This window comes from Lepidochelys kempii, chromosome 3, assembly GCF_965140285.1.
Source record: "Lepidochelys kempii isolate rLepKem1 chromosome 3, rLepKem1.hap1, whole genome shotgun sequence".
NCBI classification, from domain to species: domain Eukaryota; kingdom Metazoa; phylum Chordata; order Testudines; family Cheloniidae; genus Lepidochelys; species Lepidochelys kempii.
Window position 1 is genome coordinate 16,226,361 of NC_136382.1, and position 26,884 is coordinate 16,253,244.

Consider the following 26,884-nt stretch of genomic DNA (forward strand, 5'->3'; position numbering starts at 1 on the left):
AAACCCCTCATCCCTGGCCCCACAAATGCCAAAAATGGATTGAAAAAAGAGCCAAACATCATGCATGCCAAGTGTTCAGCAGGAGTCTCCACATTCTTGTGTGACATTTACTCATGACCTTGCTTCTTGCAGATCGGACTATACAGCCACAAGAGAACACAGGAGATATCATTATGTCATTGTAAAATATCACGGACAGCCATACACATGTGACCTTAGGAATACCATTTTATAGGGAGTGGGAGGACCTGTGCGGGTAGAGTTCCTCTCCTTTTACATTTATTTCTTCAGATTAAAGGGACACTTTCAACTTGAAATCTAATCAATTTAATTAAATTAAAAATAGTTGCAGGTCCTACACCTGCCACTTTATGGTTTCATAAATCACATTTTCTAATACTTTTGTGTTTTCTCTCCCCTCAGCTGTGTGCAAGATCCACACAAACACCAGGGTAAACTGACTAATAGACTATTTAGGGGGGGAAATATAGAAATAACTATACACAAAGCTCTGCCCAATGCATAAAATAAACTGAAAAAATGTAGAGGAAAACATATTTTTCTGTAAGTTCAGTTATAGCAATCTAATTATTACTAGTAACAGAATAGTAGTAAGGAAATGTGTGATTTTAAGGAGATGGTATTCCCTGAAATTTAAGAACAAATTTAATGCAGTTGTCTGAGCTGGTAAAATTTCACATTTTGTTTTTATTTGAACCAAAATCAAAAGTTAGTTAGGAATTGTTTTTCATTAATGGAGTGTGGTTCCCAGCCTGCAGTCCCTCCTATTTTCTTAATATGTCTAGCCAAGCACTGAGGTATTTTGTAACCAACATATCTTTTGCAAATGGATGAAGTAAAGCACCTGTAACACCAGGACCCTTATACGGAGCTTTTTGAGACAAAAGTATTATTATTTTTATTGCAGTGGCACTAAAATATATGTTAGGTGCTCTACAGATTTAGAAAAAGACAGTCCTTTCTTGAAAGCCCTTGCAATCTAAACAGGTGAACACAACATACAAGCAAAGTGGTCTTGGTGACAAAAGGGACACGGCTTGCTAGTTCCTTGTTTTTATAAATAAAAACAAAATAAATATTATTGTTGACTCATTTTTGAAGTCATTGTGGTATAAATGGGTCTTAAAGGTCTTGTCTAGACCAGTATTTAAGGTTTGATGTTCAAGTGCTAAGACATTTTACAAGTATATATAGTCAAGGCATGCTGCCTTTCATAGGGGTTAAACTGGGCAAGTAAAGTGGACTTAAATCCTATTCAAGTTATTGGAAGTTAAGCACATGCTTAAATGTTTTGGTGAACAGGGATGTGATTACTCACATTTAAGATTAAGCACATGAGTAAGTGCTTTGTGGAATTAAAGCCAATAGGAATATCCTTTTAACTCTGAAACATTGTATAAATAGAATGCTTCTACTTTAAGGAGTATGCTAGAGGCTGGTAAAATGCCTGGTTTGTATGAAAAATAGGAAAATGTATACAAAGATTAAACAGGTTAAAGGGCTGGGAGCTCCCTCCTCTTGTTTCTGCATACTCTCCCACTCCCTTAAATTTCTATGCTATAAAATGGCAAATATCTTTTTATGAGAATATAGTAAAGTCACTTATAAGGGACATATTCTTTTTCTACTGAAAAATGGGCATGCAGTAATTCATGTACATAAATACTTATCACTATGTCAGATTCAAATCAAGATTTTTGCGTGTTTTTTTAAAGTCTGAGCAGCTGCCAACATTCAACCTATTTATCATTTGTATCTGAATTCACCTGGGATGATTTATACACTTCTGTGGTTTACCACACCTTGAATACTGCGTGGAGTGCTGGCCACTCCATCTCAAAAAGATATATTAGACTTGGAAAAGGTATAGAGAAGGGCAACAAAAATTATTAGGGGTATGGAACAGCTTCCATATGAGGACTGGGACTATTCATCTTACAAAAGAGATGACTAAGGGGAGATATGGTAAAGGTTTATAAAACCATTAATTGTGTGGAGAAAAAGAAGAAAGTGTTATTTACCCCTTCACATAACACAAGAATTAAGATCACCCAATGAAACTAATAGGCAGCAAGTTTACAATAAACACAAGTACTTCAAACAACAACCATCAACCTGTGGTACTTGTTGCCAGGAGATATGAAGGCCAAAAGTGTAACTGGGTTAAAAAAAGAATTAGGTATGTTCAGGGAGGATAGGTCCATCAATGGCAATTAGCCAAGGTGATCAGGGACACAACCCAGTGCTCCGGGTATTCCTAAACTTCTAACTGCCAGAAGCTGGGACTGGACAACAGGGGATGGATCATTCATTAATTTCCCTGTTCTGTTCATTTCTTCTGAAGCATCTGGCACTGGCTGCTGTCAGAAGACAGGATACCGAGCCAGATGGACCATGTCGTACTCACGTGATTGAAGAATGGTCATGGATAGGTATAAACTGTTCAGGAAGGACAGGCCGGGAAGAAAAGGTGGAAGAGTTGCACTGTATGTAAGAGAGCAGTAGGATTGCTCAGAGCTCCAGTATTAAACTGGAGAAAAGCCTGTTGAGTGTCTTTGGGTTAAGTTTAGAGGCGAGAGCAACAAGGGTGATGTCGTGGTGAGCATCTGCTATAGACCACCAGACCAGGAGGATGACGTAGACGAAGCTTTCTTTGGACAACTAACAGAAGTTTCCAGATCACAGGCCCTAGTTCTCCTGGGGGTCTGACATCTGCTGGGAGAGCAATACAGCAGTGCACAGACAACCCAGGAAGTTTTTGGAGAGTGTTGGGGACAACTTCCTGGTGCAAGTGTTGGACAAACCAGCTGGGGACCATGCTCTTAGAATCATAGAATATCAGGGTTGGAAGGGACCTCAGGAGGTCATCTAGTCCAACCCCCTGCTCAAAAGCAGGACCCATACCCAATTAAATCATCTCAGCCAGGGCTTTGTCAAGCCTGACCTTAAAAACTTCTAAGGAAGGAGATTCCACCACCTCCCTAGGCAACGCATTCCAGTGTTTCACCACCCTCCTAGTGAAAATTTTTTCCTAATATCCAACCTAAACCTCCCCCACTGCAACTTGAGACCATTACTCCTTGTCCTGTCCTCTTCCACCACTGAGAATAGTCTAGAACCATCCTCTCTGGAACCACCTCTCAGGTAGTTGAAAGCAGCTATCAAATCCCCCCTTCATTCTTCTCTTCTGCAGACTAAACAGTCCCAGTTCCCTCAGCCTCTCCTCATAACTCATGTGTTCCAGACCCCTAATCATTTTTGTTGCCCTTTGCTGGACTCTCTCCAATTTATCCACATCCTTCTTGTAGTGTGGGGCCCAAAACTGGACACAGTACTCCAGATGAGGCCTCACCAATGTTGAATAGAGGGGGATGATCACGTCCCTCGATCTGCTCGCTATGCCCCTACTTATACATCCCAAAATGCCATTGGCCTTCTTGGCAACCAGGGCACACTGCTGACTCATATCCAGCTTCTCGTCCACTGTCAGCCCTAGGTCCTTTTCCGCAGAACTGCTGCCTAGCCATTCGGTCCCTAGTCTGTAGCTGTGCATTGGGTTCTTCCGTCCTAAGTGCAGGACCCTGCACTTATCCTTATTGAACCTCATCAGATTTCTTTTGGCCCAATCCTCCAATTTGTCTAGGTCCCTCTGTATCCTATCCCTGCCCTCCAGCGTATCTACCACTCCTCCCAGTTTAGTATCATCCGCAAATTTGCTGAGAGTGCAATCCACACCATCCTCCAGATCATTTATGAAGATATTGAACAAAACCGGCCCCAGGACCAACGCCTGGGGCACTCCACTTGACACCGGCTGCCAACTAGACATGGAGCCATTGATCACTACCCGTTGAGCCCGACAATCTAGCCAACTTTCTACCCACCTTATCGTGCATTCATCCAGCCCATACTTCCTTAACTTGCTGACAAGAATACTGTGGGAGACCGTGTCAAAAGCTTTGCTAAAGTCAAGATACAATACATCCACTGCTTTCCCTTCATCCACAGAACCAGTAATCTCATCATAGAAGGCGATTAGATTAGTCAGGCATGACCTTCCCTTGGTGAATCCATGCTGGCTGTTCCTGATCACTTTCCTCTCATGTAAGTGCTTCAGGATTGATTCTTTGAGGACCTGCTCCATGATTTTTCCAGGGACTGAGGTGAGGCTGACTGGCCTGTAGTTCCCAGGATCCTCCTTCTTCCCTTTTTTAAAGATTGGCACTACATTAGCCTTTTTCCAGTCATCTGGGACTTCCCCCGTTCGCCATGAGTTTTCAAAGATAATGGCCAATGGCTCTGCAATCACAGCCGCCAGTTCCTTTAGCACTCTCGGGTGCAACTTGTCCGGCCCCATGGACTTGTGCACGTCCAGTTTTTCTAAATAGTCCCTAACCACCTCTTTCTCCACAGAGGGCTGGCCATCTATTCCCCATGTTGTGATGCCCAGCACAGCAGTCTGGGAGCTGACCCTGTTCGTGAAGACAGAGGCAAAAAAAGCATTGAGTACATTAGCTTTTTCCACATCCTCTGTCACTAGGTTGCCTCCCTCATTCAGTAAGGGGCCCACACTTTCCTTGGCTTTCTTCTTGTTGCCAACATACCTGAAGAAACCCTTCTTGTTACTCTTAACATCTCTCGCTAGCTGCAGCTCCAGGTGCGATTTGACCCTCCTGATTTCATTCCTACATGCCCGAGCAATATTTTTATACTCTTCCCTGGTCATATGTCCAACCTTCCACTTCTTGTAAGCTTCTTTTTTATGCTTAAGATCTGCTAGGATTTCACCGTTAAGCCAAGCTGGTCACCTGCCATACTTACTATTCTTTCTACACATCGGGATGGTTTGTCCCTGTAACCTCAACAGGGATTCCTTGAAATACAGCCAGCTCTCCTGGACTCCTTTCCCCTTCATGTTAGTCCCCCAGGGGATCCTACCCATCCGTTCTCTGAGGGAGTCGAAGTCTGCTTTCCTGAAGTCCAGGGTCCGTATCCTGCTGCTTACCTTTGTTCCCTGTGTCAGGATCCTGAACTCAACCAACTCATGGTCACTGCCTCCCAGATTCCCATCCACTTTTGCTTCCCCTACTAATTCTTCCCGGTTTGTGAGCAGCAGGTCAAGAAAAGCTCCCCCCCTAGTTGGCTCCTCTAGCACTTGCACCAGAAAATTGTCCCCTACGCTTTCCAAAAACTTCCTGGATTGTCTATGCACTGCTGTACTGCTCTCCCAGCAGATATCAGGAAAATTAAAGTCACCCATGAGAACCAGGGCATGCGATCTAGTAGCTTCCACGAGCTGCCGGAAGAAAGCCTCATCCACCTCATCCCCCTGGTCCGGTGGTCTATAGCAGACTCCCACCACTACATCACTCCTGTTGCTCACACTTCTAAACTTAATCCAGAGACACTCAGGTTTTTCTGCAGTATCGTACCGGAGCTCTGAGCAGTCATACTGCTCCCTTACATACAGTGCTACTCCCCCACCTTTTCTGCCCTGCCTGTCCTTCCTGAACAGTTTATAACCATCCATGACAGTGCTCCAGTCATGCGAGTTATCCCACCAAGTCTCTGTTATTCCAATCACGTCATAATTCCTTGACATCACCAGGACCTCCAGTTCTCCCTGCTTGTTTCCAAGGCTTTGTGCATTTGTATATAAGCACTTGAGATAACCTGCTGATTGCCCCTCATTCTCAGTATGAGGCAGGAGCTCTCCCCTCACAGACATTCCTGCCTGTGCTTCCTCCCGGTATCCCGCTTTCCCACTTACCTCAGGGCTTTGGTCTCCTTCCCCCGGTGAACCTAGTTTAAAGCCCTCCTCACTAGGTTAGCCAGCCTGCTTGCAAAGATGCTCTTCCCTCTCTTCGTAAGGTGGAGCCCGTCTCTGCCCAGCACTCCTCCTTCATGGAACACCATCCCATGGTCAAAGAATCCAAAGCCTTCTCTCCGACACCACCTGCGTAGCCATTCATTGACTTCCACTATTCGACAGTCCCTACCCAGGCCTTTTCCTTCCATGGGGAGGTTGGACGAGAACACCACCTGTGCCTCAAACTCCTTTATCCTTCTTCCCAGAGCCACGTAGTCCGCAGTGATCCACTCAAGGTCATTCTTGGCAGTATCATCTTCTTGACCTGCTGATCACAAAAAGGGAAAAATTGGTAGGGGAAGTAGACGTGGGTGGCAACCTGGGCAGCAGTGACCATGAGATGGTTGAGTTCAGGATCCTGACAAAAGGAACAAAGGAGAGCAGCAGAATATAAACCCTCGACTTCAGAAAAGCAGACTTTGACTCCCTCAGGGAACTGATGGGCAGGATCCCTTGTGAGGCTAATATGATGGGGAAAAGGAGTCCAGGAGAGCTGGCTGTATTTTAAAGAAGCGATATTGAGGGCACAGGAACAAATCATCCCGATGTGCAGAAAGAAGAGCAAATATGGCAGGTGACCAGCTTCACTTAACAGAGAAAACTTCGGTGAGCTTAAACACAAAAAGGAAGCTTACAAGAAGTGGAAACTTGGAGACATGACTAGGAAGTATAAAAATATTGCTTGAGCATGAAGGGGTGTAATCAGGAAGGCCAAAGGACAATTGGAGATGCAGCTAGCAAGGGATGTGAAGGTTAACAAAAAGGGTTTCTACAGGTACGTTAACAACAAGGTGGTGGTAAGGGAAAGTGTGGGACTCTTACTGAATGGGGGAGGCAACCTACCGACAGAGGATGTGGAAAAAACTGAAGTACTCAATGCTTTTTTTGCCTTGATCTTCACAGACAAGGTCAGCTCCCGGACTACTGCACGGGGCAATACAGTACGGGGATGAGGTGAGCAGCCCTCAGTGGTGAAAGAACAGGTTAAGGACTATTTAGAAAAGCTGGACATACACAAGTCCATGAGGCTGGATGCAATGCATCCAAGGGTGCTGAGGGATTTGGCTGATGTAATTGCAGAGCCATTGGCCATTATCTTTGAAAACTCATGGTGATCGGGGGAGATCCCAGATGAAAAAGGCAAATAAAGTGCCCATCTTTAAAAAAGGGAAGAAGGAGAATCTGGGGAACTACAGACCGGTCAGCCTCACCTCAGTCCCTGGAAAAATCATGGAGCATGTCCTCAAGGAATCCATTTTGAAGCACTTGGAGGAGAGGATGGTGATCAGGAACAGTCAACATGGATTCACTAAGGGCAAGTCACGCCTGACCAACCTGATTGCCTTCTATGATGAGATAACTGGCTCTGTGGATAAAGGGAAAGTGGTGGACACGATAGATCTTGACTTTAGCAAAGCTTTTGATACAGTCTCCCACAGTATGCTTGCCAGCAAGTTAAAGAAGTATGGATTGGATGAATGGACTGTAAGGTGGAGAGAAAGCTGGCGAGATCGTTGGGCTCAACAGGTAGCGATCAACAGCTCGCTGTCTAGTTGGCAGCCGGTATCAAGCAGTGTGCCCCAGGGGTCGGTTTTGTTCAACATCTTCATTAACGATCTGGATGATTGGATGGATTGCACCCTCAGGAAATTCGCAGAAGACACGAAGCTGGGGGGAAGAGGTAGGTATGCTGGAGAGTAGGGATAGGTTCCAGAGTGACTTAGACAAATTGTATTGAGCCAAAAGAAATCGGATGAGGTTCAACAAGGACAAGTGCAGAGTCCTGCACTTAGGGCAGAAGAATCCCATGCACTGCTACAGGCTGGGGACCGACTGGCTAAGCGGTAGTTTTGCAGAAAAGGACCTGGGGATTACAGAGGACAAGAAGCTGGATATGAGTCAACAGTTTGCCCTTGTTGCCAAGAAGGCTAACGGCATAGTGGGCTGCATTAGTAGGAGCATTGCCAGCAAATTGAGGGAGTGATTATTCCCCTCTATTAGGCACTGGTAAGGCCACATCTGGAGTACTGCATCCAGTTTTGGGCCCCCCACTACAGAAAGGATGTGGACAAATTGGAGAGAGTCCAGTGGAGGGCAACAAAAATGATTAGGGAAGCTGGGGCACGTGACTTATGAGTAGAGGCTGAGGGAACAGGGCTTATTTAGTCTGCAGAAGAGAGGCGCGAGGAAGGATTTGATAGCAGCCTTCAACTACCTGAAGTGGGATTCCAAAGAGGATGGAGCTAGGCTCTTTTCAGTGGTGGCAGATGACAGAACAAGGAGTAATGGTCTCAAGTTGCAGTGGGAGAGGTCTAGGTTGGATATTAGGAAAAACTATTTCACTAGGAGGGTGGTGAAGTACTGGACTGGGTTACCTAGGGAGATGGTGGAATCTCTATCCTTAGAGGTTTTTAAAGCCCGGCTTGAGAAAGCCCTGGCTGGGATGATTTAGTTGGGGTTGGTCCTGCTTTGAGCAGGGGATTGGACTAGATGACGTCCTGAGGTCTCTTCCAATCCAAATCTTCTATGATTCTATGATTCATTGGACAGACCCACTATGGCTATTCTTCTATGCATTCCAAGAAAAAGGGTGAATCAGAGTTGTGCTACTTCCTTTACAGATTTTCTCATAGCTTTCCTGTATAGTAGCAGTATACCCGATCTACATTTCAAAATAACTCTTTGACAGAGAGGCAGGTCAACATAACCCACCATCCGCAGTGTATGCATAAAGCTCATAAAGGAAAAGGAAACAAGGTTTGAATTCACACAAGATTCATTGCGAATTTACCAGAGGCATGTATAATCTAAAGAAACTAAACCTAGCTGTTTACCTCTGCTGAAGAACAGTAGTTAGGCCGAAGATAGATGTGGCTCTGTTTCTCTATTTTCCATGATTAAATATCACATTAAAATAAGACTACTGAAGCTTCAATAAATTACCAGTTTATTCCCACAATAAACTGCTAAGGTACATTTCAATTTTCACTGTTTATACGTTCTGTTGGTCTGATTCTATCCTTGCACACACCAGTGTAAATCCAGAGTAACTCCACTGACTTCAGTAGAAATACTAACCTTTATTAGCCCTTCTTATATAGGCCTAGAACCTGAGGTACAGAGAAGCGCAACTTCTTGTCCCAAATCACACAGCAAGCCTGTGGCAGAGCAAGAAATAGAACCTTGAAGTCTTGACTCCCAGTTCGCTATTCTGGCTATTATTCACAGCTAGAAATAGAACCCAGGAGTCCCAGCACCTAGCCCCCTGGTCTGAAGATTCAAAAACACTCCCCCGTGTCCTTAGCAGCTTCTATGAAGAGATGTAGCAAAGGATGTTGGGGTGCATTTGTGCTGGAAGCAAGCAACTGAGCAGAAACAGGGCCCCATCCTTTCCTTTCAGTGTAAGAAAAAAGGAAGACGGAGGAAGGATGGCTTGCCAAGCTGGATGCATAGGTGGCAGAGAGAGAAGCCATTGGGACAAGGAGGTACCCAATCGTGCCTTGACCTGCAGGAACCCACTAGCCTAGAGCTCACTCTGCTGACAAGGCCCATTTCACTTTGCAACAGCAATAAATCAGGTATATTGTGTCTCATGTAACAGCAGACAAGCGAGGAAACACAACACACACACAAAACCCTGGCATCATAGCCCTCACTTATACCCTGCCATAGCTTCCCACTGAACCCCTCCTGGCACCACAGCTCTCACTTATACCCTGCCATAGCCTCCCGTTGAACCCCTCCTGGCATCACTTGCCCTGCCCTAGTTTCCTATTGAAACCCCCACTGCACCTACTCCACCGCAGCTCGCTGCATCCGCCCCTCCCACTGAGCGCACAAGGCTTGTCCTTCTCCCCACAGCCCGACCCGCGCCCCCACTTGCCTACTCCTCTCCCCCTCGCCCCAGCGCTCTGCACGCGCCCGCCCGCACAGCGCAGCTCCCTCTCTCGCACCTGCACCCTCTCTAGGACCCAAACCGCTCATTACATTGTCTTTCCGCTCCAGAACCCAGCAGGCCAATCAGATCACAGGCCGAGGGCGCTCTGACCAACCAGAGAGCCCCCGGCTCTCAATAATCCCCCCCTCCCCCTCGCCGTTAGCCTCCAGTGCTGCGGTTCGGGTTTGGCAGTTGGGGCTGCCGTTGCAGGAGGAGAAGTGGTTTCAGTGCGCAGGCGCGAATGCTGCGTCCGTTTCTCGCCCTGTGAGGAAACCGCGCCGCAGCGAGCGATCTTCCGGCGCTGCCTGGGGACTCGGAGGGGGTAAGTTGAGGCTCCCGGCTGAGGTAGGGGCGAGCTGGGGGGAGACTGCGCCCCCGCCCCCGGGGCGGTGTATGCAGCGGGGTTTCCCCCTCCCGTCTTTTGACAGTCGGGTTGGATTTCCCCCCATCCCATGTGCTGTGCCCGCCCCGCCTGCCGGGCGAGCCCCCACCTCATGGATACCTGGTGGGGGAGTGTCGCCCTCTCCAAGAAGCCCAGCGCCCACCCCGAGTACCTGGCGAGTGAGGTGCACTTACCTTGTTCCTCCCCCTCCCCCCCGCGCCCGCCCTTCCTTGCCTGCGGTGCCAGGTGTAGGCAGCGCCCTTCACTGGGTCCCGGAGTGTCGCTGGGCGGGGCAGGACACCTCTGACAGGGGTTCAGTTTCAACCCGCTGGCAGGGAGCTGCGTTGTGGTGGACGATAAAGTGGTCCCTGTTCACTGCGGTGTGTATGGGGGGCGGGGGGCGCCGCTCTGGGACCCTTGAGAATGAAGGGTGTCAAATAAATGCCGTGTCTCCGGCAAAAGTGGCTGGAGACGATGGGGTCCGGCTTTATTTTCCGCTAAGGAAATATGTTGGGTATAGAAAAGGGAAGCGTAGCGTGGCCACCTGCGTGAGACGTTGCGGATGCAATCAATGTATTCCCGCTGATGCTTTTGTCAGCGGATGTCACATGGTGGTGCAAACCAGACGCTGATACTTTCCCCCTCTCCCTGTAGTTTTGTTTCTTTGCCTATGACAGCTGAGTAGTGTGCAAGATTTATAGATTCTGAAATTAGATTGAGAAAGTATTATGAAATAAGGTGGCAAAGTGAGAGGAGTACTAGGATTTTTTTTTTTTTTTGGAGTGGTGAATCACAAGTAGCTTCCCTTATCCTTATATACCAGAGGAAACAGCATTCTTATGCCTGTCAGTTAGTTTAGATCCCAATTTTAGATTTTTTTTAAATGCAAAACTATTTTGATGTTTCAATGAGCATGGTGTTGGATTTAAAACATTCCTCTGTAGTATTGTGACTTCAAATGCAATACATTGTATGAATGGATGTTAACCAGGAAGTTAAACTGGCCAGTCTAGCGTCATTTTTCCAAATTGCATAACACACACAATGAAAATATAGTGAAAAGTAAATTAGATTTTCATGGATTCCAGCATCACAAATGCCACCACTTGACCTTATTAACTGAGGTAGGGGGAATTGTTTTAACACCCATATTCTCTGTAAAGGCAATCCTAAACATTTGGACTCTAAAATTTAACTACAGTTCTAAACTGCTTATTTAAAGAATAGTCAACACTTTGTAGCCTATTCCTGTGAAATGACCGCTGAATGGAAAACCAGGTTATAACAGGTATACCTAGGGTGACCAGATAGCAAGGGTGAAAAGTTGGGACATCTGGTCACCCTAGGTATACATAGCCACAATGTGAATTGAAATATTTATCAAATACTTATCTCTTATAATAATTAGAAGTAAAAGGTCAAATGTAGACCAAAAGCCTAAGAAAGGTTTTAGAAAATCTGCCTGTGGCATTTTTAAGGTGACTCTTACCATGGTATCTAAGGATTTTTGTATTAGGAATTTTTGCACCAAGGTAACTATAGTAGTCCATAACCTCCCATCTAGACAAGCTATTGGCCTTGATCTGCTAGCAAAGGCTGTTGCCATAAAGAATTTATGAAGACAGGCTGAAATTCTACTCTTGGATGCACCAGCTGTAGACTTTTTTTTTAATCAGGGGTTGCAAGAGCTTTAGTTTTGGGACTCTGTGAAGGGGTGGGTGTGTCACTATATATTTTATATATATTATACACAGAGTTCCTCCTCTACCTTGGTGGGTCCTGCACTTATTGGCAGATTTTGCTTGCCTCAAATATTCGTGGCAGCCCTCAGTTTGGCCACTTTCATGGCTCAAATCTGCTGTTCACTCAGAGAACCTCCTCACTGGCCAGCATGGGGGGGAACCCAATCCCCGCAGTGTCTGCTGATCCACCATGTGGGTCAGGGACCAGCTTAGAGACCTTCACCTCTGGTGGAAGCTCCTGTGTTAGGTCAGGAGTTGAGAGGTCTGGGGGAAACCCGGGCCCACCCGCTACCCCAGGTTCCAGCCCAGGGCCCTGTGGACTGCAGCTGTCTAGAGTGCCTTCTAGAACAGCTACACAACAGCTACAATTCCCTGGGCTACTTCCCCTTAGCCTCCTCCCAACACCTTCTTTGTCCTCACCACAGGACCTTCCTCCTTATGTCTGTTAACGCTTGTATTCCTCAGTCCTCCAAACATCACATCCTCTCACTCCCAGCTCCTTACGCACACACCTCACTAACTAGAGTGACAGCCTTTGTAAACCAGGTGTCCTGATTAGTCTTAATTCTGGCAGCTTCCCAACTGGCTACGGGTGTCCTAATTAGCCTGCCTGTCTTAATTAGCTCTAGAAAGTTCCTGAGTGTTCTGGAATAGTCCCTGTTATCTTACCCAGGGGAAAGGGACCTGCTTAACTTGGAACTAGTGTATCTACCTTCGACCACTCTTGTAGCCATCTGGCCTGACCCTGTCACAATAAAAATATAGTTTTGTCAAACTTCTTGTTCAGACAGAACCCACTTTCGGTCAAGGATTTGGATTGAAATTATGGCTCCTTAAATGTCAACATATATATAGTCCACTGTGATAATTAGTGCACCCACCTTTCATTACACTACACACAATTCATGAATTATTAAACTAAAAGGGGGGGGGGGAATGTCAGTTTTCAAGGCTTATGTTTCTGTCTGTATAGTAGCAACACCTATTATATAGGTGGCTAAACACTTTCCATTATAACCCCCTGTCTTCAATTGCTTATTCCTTTTGGCAAACTGTTTGGGCTGAAATTTTTCATGCTTGATCTCTGCCTCAGGCTGAATTAATTTTTTACCAAAAAAAAAAAAGCTTCAACAAAGATCTTTAAACTAAGGGGAAAACAGGCCGCTTTAACAAAGTTAAGCCATCTCTTAGAATTTTAAGAGCACTGGTTCCCTAGGGTTTGAAATGGATACTTGAAACTTGGCAGGGGAAATAGTTCAATTGTGAAGGAGGTACCATTTGCTGCCCCTGATTTGGCTAAACTACAAAACATAGGAAAACTGTCTCTTGCACATGTACAGTAGAGTTTGTCACACACATGCTGTTGAAATGAATCTTCAAGCAATATTGCTCGACTTGCCTGCGCTTCAGGATTATGTCCTCTGATGATATTCTAGGAGGATTTGTGCAACCTGGAACTTCACATCATGTTTTTTAGCAATTTATTAGGCAATCTTAGTCATTCCTTCACAGTCCTCATGCTAAATTGCAGCACATCCTCTCTGCTCCAGGCCAATCTCTGCCTGTTAGGTAACTTTATAAAACATGCTTTCAGAATTTGCATTCCTGTTTTCTAGATTAATGAATGGTCCGCCAATGATGATAGCTACAGCATGAAGTTACTACTCTAAATTCTCTTTTTGAAAAAACTGACTTGTAAAGAACATACTTTCGGTCTGGTATAGTAGTGGGTAGCAGTCCAAGTGCTAGCTTTGACAAACAAAGAACTCCTGGTCAGTTTGGCAGTGTTAGCTGTGCAGCAGTCAAGGACTTGTCCACAAATTAGTTTTCGGCAAGCTGGCGTTCAAATCTACCTAGCGCTAGCCTGCTGCAGACTAACTGTCTGTGAACCCTACTGATGTGTATTAACAATTCGTTAATGTGCTTTGATCTGGCCCTGTTTTCAAAGGGGACTAGATCAAAGTGCATTAGTAAACTGTTAGTGGACATCAGCGGGGTTCACACAGACAGTCCATAGATTGACACCCCATCTTGCCACAAATTAAATGTCTGTTTCTCAGGAAGTTCCCCCTCAGCCTTCTTTTCTCAAAACTAAATATTCCCAGTTTTTTACCTTTCCCCATAGGTCTCCTTTTCTAAACCTTTTATCAGTTACATTGCTCTTTTGACTCTCTGCAGTTTTTGCAATGCCCAAAGCTGGACACGGTACTACTCCAATGGAGGCCTCAAGTGCCGAGTGAAGTAATTGTCCTACTTTACTTGTCATGCATATGATACTCCTGTTAATACACCCCAGAACGATATTGGCCTATTTCTCAAGTGCCTCAAATTGTTGGCTCATACTCAATTTGTGATCCACTATAACCCCCAGATCCTTGCAGTACTACTGCGTAGCCTGTTATTCCCCATTGTGTGTTTCTGCATTTTACTTTTGTTAATAATTGTAGTACTTGTCGATTTGAGACAAATTTTCTAATTTGTCAAGGTCCTTTTGGAGTCTAATTCTGTCCTCCAAAGTGCTAGCAACCCCTCCCAACTTGGTGGTGTCTGCACATTTTAAAACCACACTCTCCGTTCCATTATCCAGGTCACTAATGATATTGAATAGTAATGGACCCAGAATGGATGCCTGCAGAACCCCACTAGATATATTCTCCCATTTTGACAATGAGTCATTGATAATGACGCTTTGAGTACAGTCTTTCAATGAGTTGTGCACCCACAATATAGTAACTTCATTAGTAGACCACGTTTCCAGAGTTTGGTTATGAGAATGTGAGAGGAGAAAGTCAAAGCCTTACTAAAATCAAGATATATCACATCTACTGCTTATCCATATTCACTAGGCCAGTAACCATGTCAAAGAAGGAAATTAGGTTGGTTTGGCATGATTTTTGTTATCGACAAATCCATTGCTGTATCATCCTCTAGATGGTTACAAAATGATTGTTTAATAACATGTTCCACTATCTTTACAAGTGTCAAAGTTAGGATGACTAGTCTATAATTAATAGAATTTATGAAGTGAAAAGTTAAATTGCTCATGTGTTTACCTAAACAACTAGGGCCCAGTTCTGCTGCTATTGATGTCAATGGAAATTTTACCATTGACTTCAGTGAATCCAAGATTGGGCCAATAGTGATTTCACAGTTAAAACCCTCTCTGGAAGGATATGTGAAAAATTTTAAATATTTAACATAGCTATCTAAGCCATCTCCAGTGTAACACATATTTTAGATTGCATGTATAATAAAACCTTTTTAATTTTTCAGGTACATCCGATTGGCTGCTGGGAACACTTTGAAATGTTGTCTGCAATGAAATTAATATTAACACTCTTTCTTTCTGGAATTGTAGCCTGTTATGGTGGAAATGCTAACGATAATTCAATACACAAGTTACTCCTGGTGTCCTTTGATGGTTTCAGGGCTGACTATCTGCAAAACTATAGACTTCCTCATCTCCAAGAGTTTATTGAGGATGGTGTGTTGGTAGAACATGTTACAAATGCTTTTATCACAAAAACTTTCCCAAACCATTACAGCATAGTGACAGGCTTATATGAAGAAAGCCATGGCATTGTGGCTAACACAATGTATGAAGAAGATACAAAGAAGACATTTTCGGAGTTTAATGATACAGATCCTTTCTGGTGGAATGAAGCAACTCCTATTTGGGTGACAAATCAGCAGCAAGAGAATAGAAGAAGTGCTGCTGCAATGTGGCCTGGTACTGATGTAAAAATTAACAACACAATACCTCATTTTTTTATGAAGTATAATAATTCAGTAACATTTGAAGAGAGAATGGAGAACATTACTATGTGGCTGAACAACTCTAACCCACCAGTTACTTTTGCTACACTCTATTGGGAAGAACCAGATGCAAGTGGGCATGTATATGGACCAGGAGATAAAGAAAACATGAGAAGAGTGTTAGAACAAGTGGATAACCACATTGGTTCACTTATTTATAAACTCAAGGCATTGGGATTGTGGGAGAACATTAATGTCATAATTACAAGTGATCATGGAATGACTCAGTGTTTCCCGGACAAGCTGATTAGACTGGACAACTGCATTGGCCGTGGTAACTACACTCTGGTAGACAAGACGCCAGTTGCTGCAATACTACCAAGAAATAGTATGTATATTTTTTTCAGTTGTATACTGAGAAAGTGTTAAACTTTGTCTCCTTTCTTGCTGGAAATTTCCCATTGTGTATTATTCACAGGAGTTGGGAAGACAATCCAGTTCATGTTGCATTATTTAGACAGAAAATAATGGATGAATGAATACATTAAATTAGGGGTATCTAGTTACTTAAAAATAACTGGGCTCTGGTAATGAAGAGCACATGTTGAATAGCTAATATTTACCCTGCATGCTGTGTACTTTTGGATGTTAATGAGTGCTCTGGAGTGGTTTATTCTAAAGTAGTTGTGGTGGATTCTCCATCACTGAAAAATTTTAAATCAAGGTATGCTCTCAGAATTACTTTGGGGAAGTTCTATGGCCTGTGTTATAGGGGAGATCAGACTAGGTGATCAATGGTCTCTTCTGGCCTTGGAATCCCTTCATGCCTTTCCTCCTTTTGCTCACCCTGTCAGTTACTCAGTTATATCACAATAACGAACACCGTGGGATAACTTCACTGGGGATTGAAAATTATACTGATCTGAATTTTAGGTCTTTAGAACTTGTTTTATATTTATTATATTTTGCCTCTTTCATCCCACTTCAATTACAACCTGATTTCATGGGTCAAGTCTTAAACTGATAGAGCTAAAACCAATGCTATATGAAAGCTGGAATCCCTCCCCAATGTCATTTTAGGGTCATGACTGCAGATAAGCACTTATTGTTGACTATCAAAATTAGGCCGGAACTGATGTGGCTGATGAAAAATGATCAGAAAAACCTGACTGACTTTAATGCAGGGTTCACTTTATATTCTAAGAAACTGGATTTTTTTTTTCCTCTGTGATTATTGAATGTTAAAGAAGAAATTATATTTGTATCTCAACTTTCATTCTCTCCACAACAAAATCTGAGAAGCCATTAGAGCTTTGAAGGAGAACAGTTACAGCAGAAACAAATGATGACGCCAACACTGATTACCTCAGTAACCAATCGGGTACCTAAGTGACACCCCCTCTCATGTAGCTTTAAAAAAATTATTTAAAAGTTGTATTAAGTGTGCTTATGGATAACAGTAAATGGACAAAACTACATAGATAACTGAATAGTTGCTGTTTCATATGCTGTCTGTTTTCTTTGCAGACAAAACATATGTATATAACTTACTGAAAAACTGCAGCACTTCCATGAAGGTGTATCTTAAAGAAGAGATTCCAGACAGATTTCATTACCATCACAATAAGCGCATTCAACCCATAATTCTGGTTGCAGATGAGGGCTGGACAATTGTACAAAGTGGGTCATTTAGAAAATGTAAGTATTTTCATCCTTCATGCTCCTGGTGGCTTATATTGTTGAACTCTTTTTTTTATTTCTATTGTTGGGATCCTCAGGTACTACTATCAGTGATGAGTAAAATAGAGAACCCATGCATATTACAAAAACCCATAAGCAATGGGTTACCCAAAATGACAGGCAAATAAAACAAATAGGAAGGGTTTAGGAGTACAAAGTTATACCACCACCAAGTTTGTATGCATAAATCAGCAATAACAATGGTCACAGTAGCCATGAGTTACAATAAAGAATTTAGACCAGTATGTTGAGCAGTAAAGTCAGATGTAGTGAAAGCAAAGTGTCTGTGTTCTGTATATTTGAGTAACCAAAAAAAAAAAAAGAAAATATAAGCTTGCTGCTGCTGCAAAAAGTTCTGTCTTAAGTCATATGTAGTACATTTCATGATAATACTTAGTGCTCTGGAACTTTGCCGCCACCACCACCACCTATCTCCTTGATGAATCTGACTGTAACAAGTGGTTGTAGAGAATAACTTAACTTAAAATTGGTCATCTGCACTGCCACCACATTCCCAGTTTCATCCATATTGTTGCATAGGATATAAAGCTGTCCTGTACTCTTTCATGTTGGAGGTGACAGTATATTATCAGTAAAAGGTGTGAATCCCTTCTAAAGGGGAACCCAACAGCTCAGAGCTGACTGAGTCTAGGAAAGAGGGTGTCTGGCTCACCAGACAGCCAAAAACTATGCACTTAACTACAGTAGATATGAATGTTTTACCATGTATACCTTCAAGTACACAATTAGCAGCTTAATGGAGCAGTGAACGGATAGTCTCAAATTTTTCTAATGTTGCTTGGTTTTTCTACTAATACCACTACCACCATTCCAGTTTCTAGCAATATAGTGAGGGAACTTTGAAGGGGCCTTTTCCTGCAGAACAAATGAGTGCATAGAAGCAAAAGATAAGTTTAGCTTAAACAGTAGCAAGTAACTTATGATTTATTCCAACACTGACATAAAACTGCTAAACAAAATCATCTTACTGGAGAGACTCACTGGATCGTGAGAGCATGTAAATTACAAAATCCCATATCAAAATCCTGAATTAATTGATTTTGATGCTGTCAAAAATGCACTTTGGACAAACCTGCCACCGAGAGTTGGATATATACAGGATATTTGCAAAGGCCCTGTCTGATGTGTGATTTGTTGAGTTACTCAGATCATGAAGAAACCTTGGATGAGGACTCTAGTGTGTACCGGAACTGAATCTATCAAAGATAATGTGCTGCAAACTTTTAGAACTGACCAGTCACAATAAGCAGCTAAGTTTTTTTTTTTTATATCCATACATGTATAATATGAGAAGAAACCCCATATGTTTTGTGATCTGTTTTGCTGACCTATCCCATAGGTTTCAGTGTTAGTGCTATTTCGAACTCTTTCTATATATCTAGTCTTTTGAATGGTCAGTCATAAAAGAATATTCTAAAGACTTTTCTTAAGTCAGTGGTTCTGTCTTTTTTTCATTTTGTGGACCCCTTTTGGAAATTTTCAAATGGAGGCACAGACCTCTTTGGAAATGTGTCTCTATAGCTGAATTCTGTTCAGTTTTCAGTCAGTCTTTCACGTACATCTTAAGACAGTCCACAGGTTGAAGACCATTGCCCTAAGTATTCAACAATCAATGTTGTTCCTATAATTTATAAGGGGCTTAGGAAGACAAACTCGTCAGGAGTGTCTTCTAGAGAAGAAGCTAGAAGTGGCTGAACAAACAATTTTTAAATTGCCCTCTAGAGAATCCCAATAACTTGTTCTAACTGTTTGGGTTAGAACAAGCGAGCTATGACCATGGAAAGAAACAATGTAGTTAATGTGAAAACAGTAACCTTTGTGTTGGCATCTTATACAAGTTTAAAGCAAATACAAAAGTGGCTCTAGAATAGTTGCTATAAACCCCCCCCTACTATTCCTTGCTGCTAGAGTGATCAGCAGATAAAGGCCAAATTGAAGAGTGCTTCTACTCTGCATCCTGAAACTCTTCAAATTCTGAGCCTGGCAGACTACTAGAGAGGGGTTCCAGGTGCACAAAAGAGGCCTGCTGTTGGTCCTGAAGAGTTCAGTCCATGAACCAACTGCATGAGTGACCCAGTAAAGTATAGCTGTACACAGGGAAGATGTTTGGTTTCCAGAGCACTTAGCAACAAGTTTCTTTTATAGGAGACCTGTTTGCATTCTAAATGTCCTATTCTGGAGTTTGTTTATGCTAGAGAAACAAACAAGATTGTTTACTGTTAACCAAAAATCCCTTACCCTACTGCAGTTTCACACTGCTAGAATCCTAAAAGTTAGATCTACAATATTTGTCTTAAATGGATTTTTTTGCTGCAATGATTGGTTTTTAAAAACCACAAATTTGCTGCATGTTCTGTATATGAACTAGAGGTTAAAGCGCCTGTTAAAACTTCTGCTGTATCACTGTGAATTAGTACATTACGTACCTTGACCACTCTTTTAAAACAAATCTGGCTACAAACCTATCCTATCCTAGACCACGATGATAAATACTTTCATAATCCAGATCTCTTGCTTGGATTCACATTTCTGGGGGGAATATGGAGGTTATGCTCTAATAAAAAGAAACTTCAGCAAAGTGCCCTGTTAATATTTTAATAGCAAAGTTTCCTACTTAAAAATTCTTGTGGCTTTCAAGCATTAGTAGAAGTGTTGCATTACTTTATTATTCCTCCCTTTTTTTAGGAATAGACGTGTTAATATCATAGCTAACAAAGTCTGTAAGCAACTTAATTTCTGTTAGTTTACAACATTAATTTTATATTTGTTTATTAACTTTGCATTTCTCCTTTAGTAGGTGACCACGGCTATGACAATGCTCTCCCAAGCATGCATCCGTTCCTGGCTGCTCATGGTCCTGCTTTTCACAAAGGCTACAAGCAGAACACAATTAATAATGTTGATATCTACCCAATGATGTGTCACATCCTCAGACTAAAACCTCAGCCCAATAATGGAACCTTCAGCAACACCAAGTGCTTGTTAGTTGACCAGTGGTGCATAAATCTCCCCGAAGCAATTGGAATAGTTGTTGGTGTCCTCCTTGTGTTAACTACTCTGACCTGCCTTATAATAATCATGAAGAATAGAGTGTCCTCTCCCCGTCCATTCTCCCGACTTCAGCTACAAGAGGATGACGATCCCTTAATTGGATAGCAGATGTAGGAAGTCCTAACCTCACTACTTACTTCCAGACCCTAATATCTATGTATAGTATGAATGATCTGGCTGATCGTTCTATGATGCACTTTAAACAGTACTCCATTTAAAATTGCCTAAGATGTACAGACAAAAATCTGTTGAACTGTTTGCCTCTGCACCTTGACTAACAATTCAATAGCACAAGATTTACAAAAATCTACACTGAAAGGATCCTGTTGCCTACTGCAAAAGGCATTTAACAAGACAAAGATGTTTTGCATTTGGGCATTTACACACTTGTAAAATTATAAACTAGCTAGGCTAGGAGTCTGATCTCTAACACTTGTAAATGAAACATACTGCATTTTGTATTAAAATTAATAGCAGTGATTTCTTTACAATTCTTGCACTCATGTATCAGTTGGAAAACTCTGTCCTGGGTCTTAAACTTTAAGACCAGTGGTTCTCTGGCTGGTGTAGAGTGATTGTTCTCAGAAACAGGGATTCCAATTTCTTGTAGCTAAATAAACCAGCAGTAGAAATTCCACACTAGTGGCAGTTCTCCCCTGCAACTATTATAAGGCAAGTTGTACAATGTTCCTAGTTTAACTAGGAGGTGGTGTAGTCTAAAGTACAGGAATGGGTTGATGGATATCTAAGTTCTTGTCCTACTTCTGACTGACTTTCTGCATGGCCTTGTGCAAGTCAGTTGACTTCTCTACCATAGTTTCCTCAGCTATAGAACTGGCATAACACTTAGTTACCTTGCAGAAATGACTTAAGAATGAGTTTGTTTGTGAAATGTTTTTGCAATTCTCAGGTGGAGGTCTTGAAGTACAAAGTACTATTAAAGAAGAATATGAAACATTTCTCAGATACACCCCTACTTACCTACATGCACTCTTTCATATACACTTGAAAAAAAATGTGGGATTTTTTCTTTAAATGGGCCCCTCACTTCAGGGTTCAAAGCTTTCTCTGGTTAAAACATGATTGTAATAACACATGAAGAAAAACTTAATTTAGTGCTTAGGTAAGGATATGAAAAAACAATGGACTTTATCTTAACTTTATCTTAGGAGGATGGTACCTTTTGGGATCTAAATCTATTAACAACTTTTAAAGTACCGTTGGTTTACAACGGAATTATCTGAAAACCCCTGAAACTATTAGTGATGCGGTATGACTTGCTATATGCCACTTTACTCCCAGGCTACTGGTCAGTGTTTGAAGAAAGAGCTCAAAGTACTGCATGTTGCTCTTGAGTATCAGCAAGGCACCCTTCAAGAGTGGCATCGGTAGCTCTAAAGGGAGCTGCATCAAGTTTTCCAAGGGGTAGAAAGAATGGAAAATAAAGGGAATCAGTCATCTTTGTGTGTGTGTGTAATGTGCTTAAGATCAGACTATTTTTAAATGGCTAGTGCCTTAACTTAATGAAATATTTATATTTTGATTGTATGGCTTTAGTTTCTGTGAAAACATTTTGCATATGTAAAATAAATTTTAGTGTCTTAATTTTTCTTGAACTTTTTTTCTAAGCAAAAAACATGGCATATTGTTCATCTCTTTGGAACTGAGAGCTTTTGCTGTTAGGGCATATGATAGCATTTCACAGTTAGTGCAGACTATGATCTTTATCACCAAAAGAGGCTAATACATCCAAAAAAAATCCAAACTGCAAATGGATGTGCAGGGAGAAGAGGCACACATCAGATGCTGGTCTGGCCTAGGAACAGGAAGGGCTCAGGCTGGTGAGGGTGGGTGTGAGCTTGAAGAGCCCAGGTACTGAGTAGCCATCAATGCATCCCTACTGCTAGAGAAGGCAGGGTTCTCCACTGTCCTTAAAGAAGCAGCTGATGCCAGTTTTAGCCAGTAATGTGTATAGAAGATCCCATATTTGAGAAGGTTGCAGCAGATCTAAGCTGGCTATTTGAGTCCTCACACTTCCTAGATCCTCATTAATTGGTTTTAGACATGGGTTTGGGGTAAAAACTGCATTAAACTTTTTTTAAAATGTCAGCTTCTTTTGGCACAGTAGGATTGGATAGAGTTGCCCTTGAGTGCTGTGGGATCTGGTTACCTAGAGAATAGCTTCTTGCCCCAGCCCCTATGCCATAGATAAGACCAGTAGAGATGTCTAAAACTAAAGCTACCTTCCCACACCTGGGGGGGCAGGGGTGTGCTGTGGTAGCACCTTCTCCATCAGACATCCTGTTTCTGGAATTAGTTTCACTTCTAGCACTAGATGCTATAAAACCACATCTTTTTGTACTAAGCATTGAAGAGTATATTTCACAATGGGATTTGAGATGATCATGACCTCTAAGCTTGAGTATTAACTGGAAATCTGATGCATCTGAATTATGCTTAAAATCTTGAATATTAGGGGAAGGGATAGAACTGGGGATACCCTATACGAAGCAGAATAAAGGAAGAATTAAACAGTCATTGTTTGTGGCTTCTAGTGCTTCAACTAAGACAGTGATTTCCTTTGACATACATGAAACTTCTTTCACTCACAGAAGTTGGTCCAATAAGGGATATTGCCTTATCAACCTTCTCTCCAAAGTTATTTACTTACTCCTATTCCTGTCTTTGCTAGCTTAATTGTTAACTCAGCCCAGAAAATACCTTTATGAAGATGGTTAAGTTGCATATATCAAAATAAGATGAATACACATGAGGCCTTACAATTTCATATCCCAGACCCTTGGTTCACTCACATTCCATTTATGAAACCAGAACTCTCCCCTGTCTCTTTACTATTTACCAGAAATAATTATAACAGTAATTAAAACAGACACCTATTAAATCTTTTCATAAAACTGTTACAAATTTCAGAGGGTTTTTTAACAATCTTAGTTATGACTTGAATACTACTTGCAGTGATAAAAGTGAGTTTACAAGTACAAATAGGAAAGAACATTCTTGACTAGAGTCAAAGCATGCCATATTTTAGTAAGTGGTTTTTTGAACAGCACAAGCTTTCTTATTTCCTAAATTCACAGTTGCAATATATTTTAACCCCAGCTTTCACTAACTCAGTCACATGCAATCTTAAAGTACTCAAAAAAGCACACACATCCCATCCTGTGCCATTTCAAAGAGCATGGGCTGGAGCATTCATTATATTTCTCCAGTGGTATCATTTCCTGTGCTTACAGGTTTAGGATTGTGCACTTGTAAACGTAACCAATATTAGATAGGTGCCCTGCAGCTATTCCTAAACAATAGACATTAAAGTTTATTTTATTTACACTAAAACAAAACATGAAAACAAAGACCATTTTTAGTTTGTAGGGATATACAAATCAAAATAGCTGAACACGCAACTCCCCCACTTCAAAACCTGTCAGTTATTTTTACAGTACAGTGCATGTTTCAACTTAAACAGGTTTTGTGACTAGCAAAATCCCTTTTTCCTGGGGGTATTGGCTCACACATACAAAAGTTTCTCTTAGAACACATTGCTCTTCACTAAACTGTATGTTTGGGTATGGGAATTCTGGGCACAAATGTTATTGTTGACAGATGTACTGAACTTTCCCCCCTAAATTAGTAAATTGCCTAACAGATTGAATTACACCACTTTTAAGCTGATTTAAAAAAAAAAATTGCAAGTGCTTACTACACCCTTGAGGATATAATTTACTTGCTCACTGTGGAGTTTTCTAAAAAGCCACATTAACACCCCTGCCACGTTGAGAGAAAGAATAACTATTCAATGATGCAAAGAAAGATCACATTGTCTATCTTGTATGAAAATTTTAATACCAAGGTCATTGGGAAGAGGGGACAGAGCTTGAGTGAAGAAGCTACTGGAAACAGACAGTAAGGGGAGATTATCTAGGCTTCTGCAAGGAAGTGCTGTCAGACTGTAGGTCTCAGTTTTGTATGTGAATATTTATTCTATTGATCTGCAAGAATTATTGCATATAAGTTACTAAGATCAGAAAAGGTAGAGATTTTATACATCAAAATGTCTCCCCTTACCGTCCAACCAAGATACTTTCCACCAATTCCTGAGGACAAGACTGCCAAAGTAAAAATTGCAGTGGATCCTGACCTTCCTGTGAATAAAGTTTACTGGTAGCCCGATTTTAATCTAGGTTCATCTGCTCTGAACTTCAAGGTCTTAGCCACTACTGTGAACACCATTTTCATCTGTTTTAGAAGAATTATTTGTCTGATAAACTACTGACAAGTCTACTTTTGTTATCACCTGACTCACTAAAAACAGGTTGTGGGCTACTCCAGCAACAGGCAGCTTTACATTATTGGCACTATGGCCACAGGGTGATTTTCCTTGACTACCTAAACCAAGATGGAGGTGGAGCAATAGCACATGCTCCCCAGGACAATTACAACAGAATTTCAGACATGAGTCAGATTAAGTTATATACCATGCCGAGTTTTGAAACTGAATTCTGTGACTACCAACTCAGTTTCAGTATTCTTGCCCATCCCACTTTAACAATAAGATATAGCCCATGAAACACCAGCCTTCTGTGGGTCATATAACTCAATTTAGAAATGCACAACCCTGCCTGCTACAATTAAAGACCAAAATGCAACTTGCAACTTGTACAAACACTATCCTAGTGATATTTATGTTGAATGCACAAAATCAGAGCATTTTGGATAGTATACATTTAATCTGCCCATCCTTCCACTGTGGATGCCTTACACTCTTTTCTTAACCTAAACAGATTTTTGTTTAAATCCATGATTTGTTTAAATTCAGAAGACCAAGAGCTTAGTGAATCTAAAAATGATTTCTATTTCCCTAATATTAGCCCAAAATGAAGTATCCAAGAGTTTAAAGTTACTAAATCTCTACATACATATCCTTCCAGTGTTATCTAGAGGGTTTTCAACCCTGAAAAATCAAGTGGTTATATAGAGCAACAGAAACAAGCTCTCCCTGTATGCATCTGTTACACATTTACTCCAGTGCACCACATGTATTAATTTTCGCAGATCTACTTACCTAATTTCTAGGAAAACTTTTAAGCTCAGAATAGCTAGAATAACTTTTCATTGTTTTTATTAAAGTGCCTTCACTGGAAAGTAATATTACCCTTGTAGTAATGGCTGGGAAATTTCAGAGTGTTGCACCTGCATGCTAGGTAGGTGGCTGTGGATTAAGTGTTTAATAAAAACTAAAAGAAAAACAACAACAAGAATGCTACCAAGAAAAACTCCTATAAAATAGGCATAGGACTCCGGTGCATAATATCTAGGATTCAGGTCTCTTGGAACTTCCATAAGAAGCATATCTTCCATATTGCTGAGTGACCCATTGTTTGGCAATGGACTGATACTAAGCAGATGGCACAACAAGGGATACAGATCTGTGAGACTCATGGCTTCTTTGGTGGTATTCTTTCTAAAGGCAGGACCATAGGCCAAGAAGATTGGGTGCATTTCTGGTAGGACGTTGTCGTATCCATGATTACCCACTGGAAAGAAAAGAAAAAGAGAGTTATCAAAAACTCTTGACACCTTCAAGTTGTTAAAACACTTCCATTGCTCACTAAAAGTAGGAAATATTGAATCTTTGGACCTTTTCCCAGAAAATCCTCAATTCAAAAGGAAAAACAAACAGCCTAATTTATTGTAGCAAAGATTTAACTACATTTCTGAACAAGCACACAAACTTTAAGTAGTAGCTAACAGTCATAATACTAGACATTGTGAATCAATGCCTAAACGGTTAGCATTCATTTCACATAAACCATCAAGGGAGTCACTTAAAGCATTCAAGAATTTACTGCAGGAGGCTTCTGTATTGGCAGGGAGGCTAGAGGAGTTGATTCAAGAGCCATCAGAGACAGGAGAGGCCTATGAAGGGTAAGCTCAGAAGGTGTTAGAGTTTGGCGTGCAGTCACAGGCATCATGCACCGAAGCCTGCTTAAAGGAGAGAATTCTACTCAACAACTGGGCTGGCGGCTCTATACCAAATGGAAGCTTTTTTCTCAACCTCTGCTTGACTACTGGCCAATGTCCAGCCTTCTGGAACTCAGAGGTAGTGCGAGACCCTGACTCATCCTCTACCCCACATGCCTGTCAATGATATGGAAAAGTTATGGCGACAGAAGCATGGAAAGGTCTCACAACTAGTGCTTCAATTCAGTTTTCTTGAAAAGAGCCACAGTCTCACAGCTCATAGGTAGCCCTACACCAGGAGAAATGTGTGCACATGAATACATGCATCATGCAGGAAAAAAGTGAGGAAATAGTTGGATTAATATGAACAGTGAAAATATCTGGTA

General features: G+C 41.9%; 2 protein-coding genes across 3 annotated transcripts in view; one reads left to right on the forward strand and one right to left on the reverse strand.

Moving 5' to 3' along the window:
• The first annotated feature begins 10,010 nt into the window (after nt 1-10,010).
• ENPP4 (ectonucleotide pyrophosphatase/phosphodiesterase 4) lies at nt 10,011-22,137 on the forward strand. 2 transcript variants are annotated; one of them, XR_012157900.2, is made up of 5 exons: nt 10,011-10,149; nt 15,225-16,095; nt 17,235-17,405; nt 18,616-18,717; nt 20,263-20,340. XR_012157900.2 is itself a non-coding variant. In XM_073335790.2 (4 exons), the coding sequence occupies exons 2-4, from the start codon at nt 15,258-15,260 to the stop codon at nt 20,622-20,624; spliced, it is 1,371 nt and encodes a 456-aa protein (XP_073191891.1). In that variant the 5' UTR covers nt 10,011-10,149; nt 15,225-15,257; the 3' UTR covers nt 20,625-22,137. The 2 variants fall into 2 exon arrangements, 1 of the variants encoding a protein (XP_073191891.1); XM_073335790.2 differs by lacking the exon at nt 18,616-18,717 and having other exon boundaries at nt 20,263-22,137.
• The window catches only part of ENPP5 (ectonucleotide pyrophosphatase/phosphodiesterase family member 5), a 30,010-nt gene continuing 18,695 nt past the window's right edge, over nt 15,570-26,884 (reverse strand). The window contains exon 4 of the mRNA XM_073335789.2: nt 15,570-26,071. Coding sequence (XP_073191890.1) covers nt 25,686-26,071 — 386 coding nt within the window. The 3' untranslated portion in view covers nt 15,570-25,685. The remainder of the gene's footprint in view (nt 26,072-26,884) is intronic.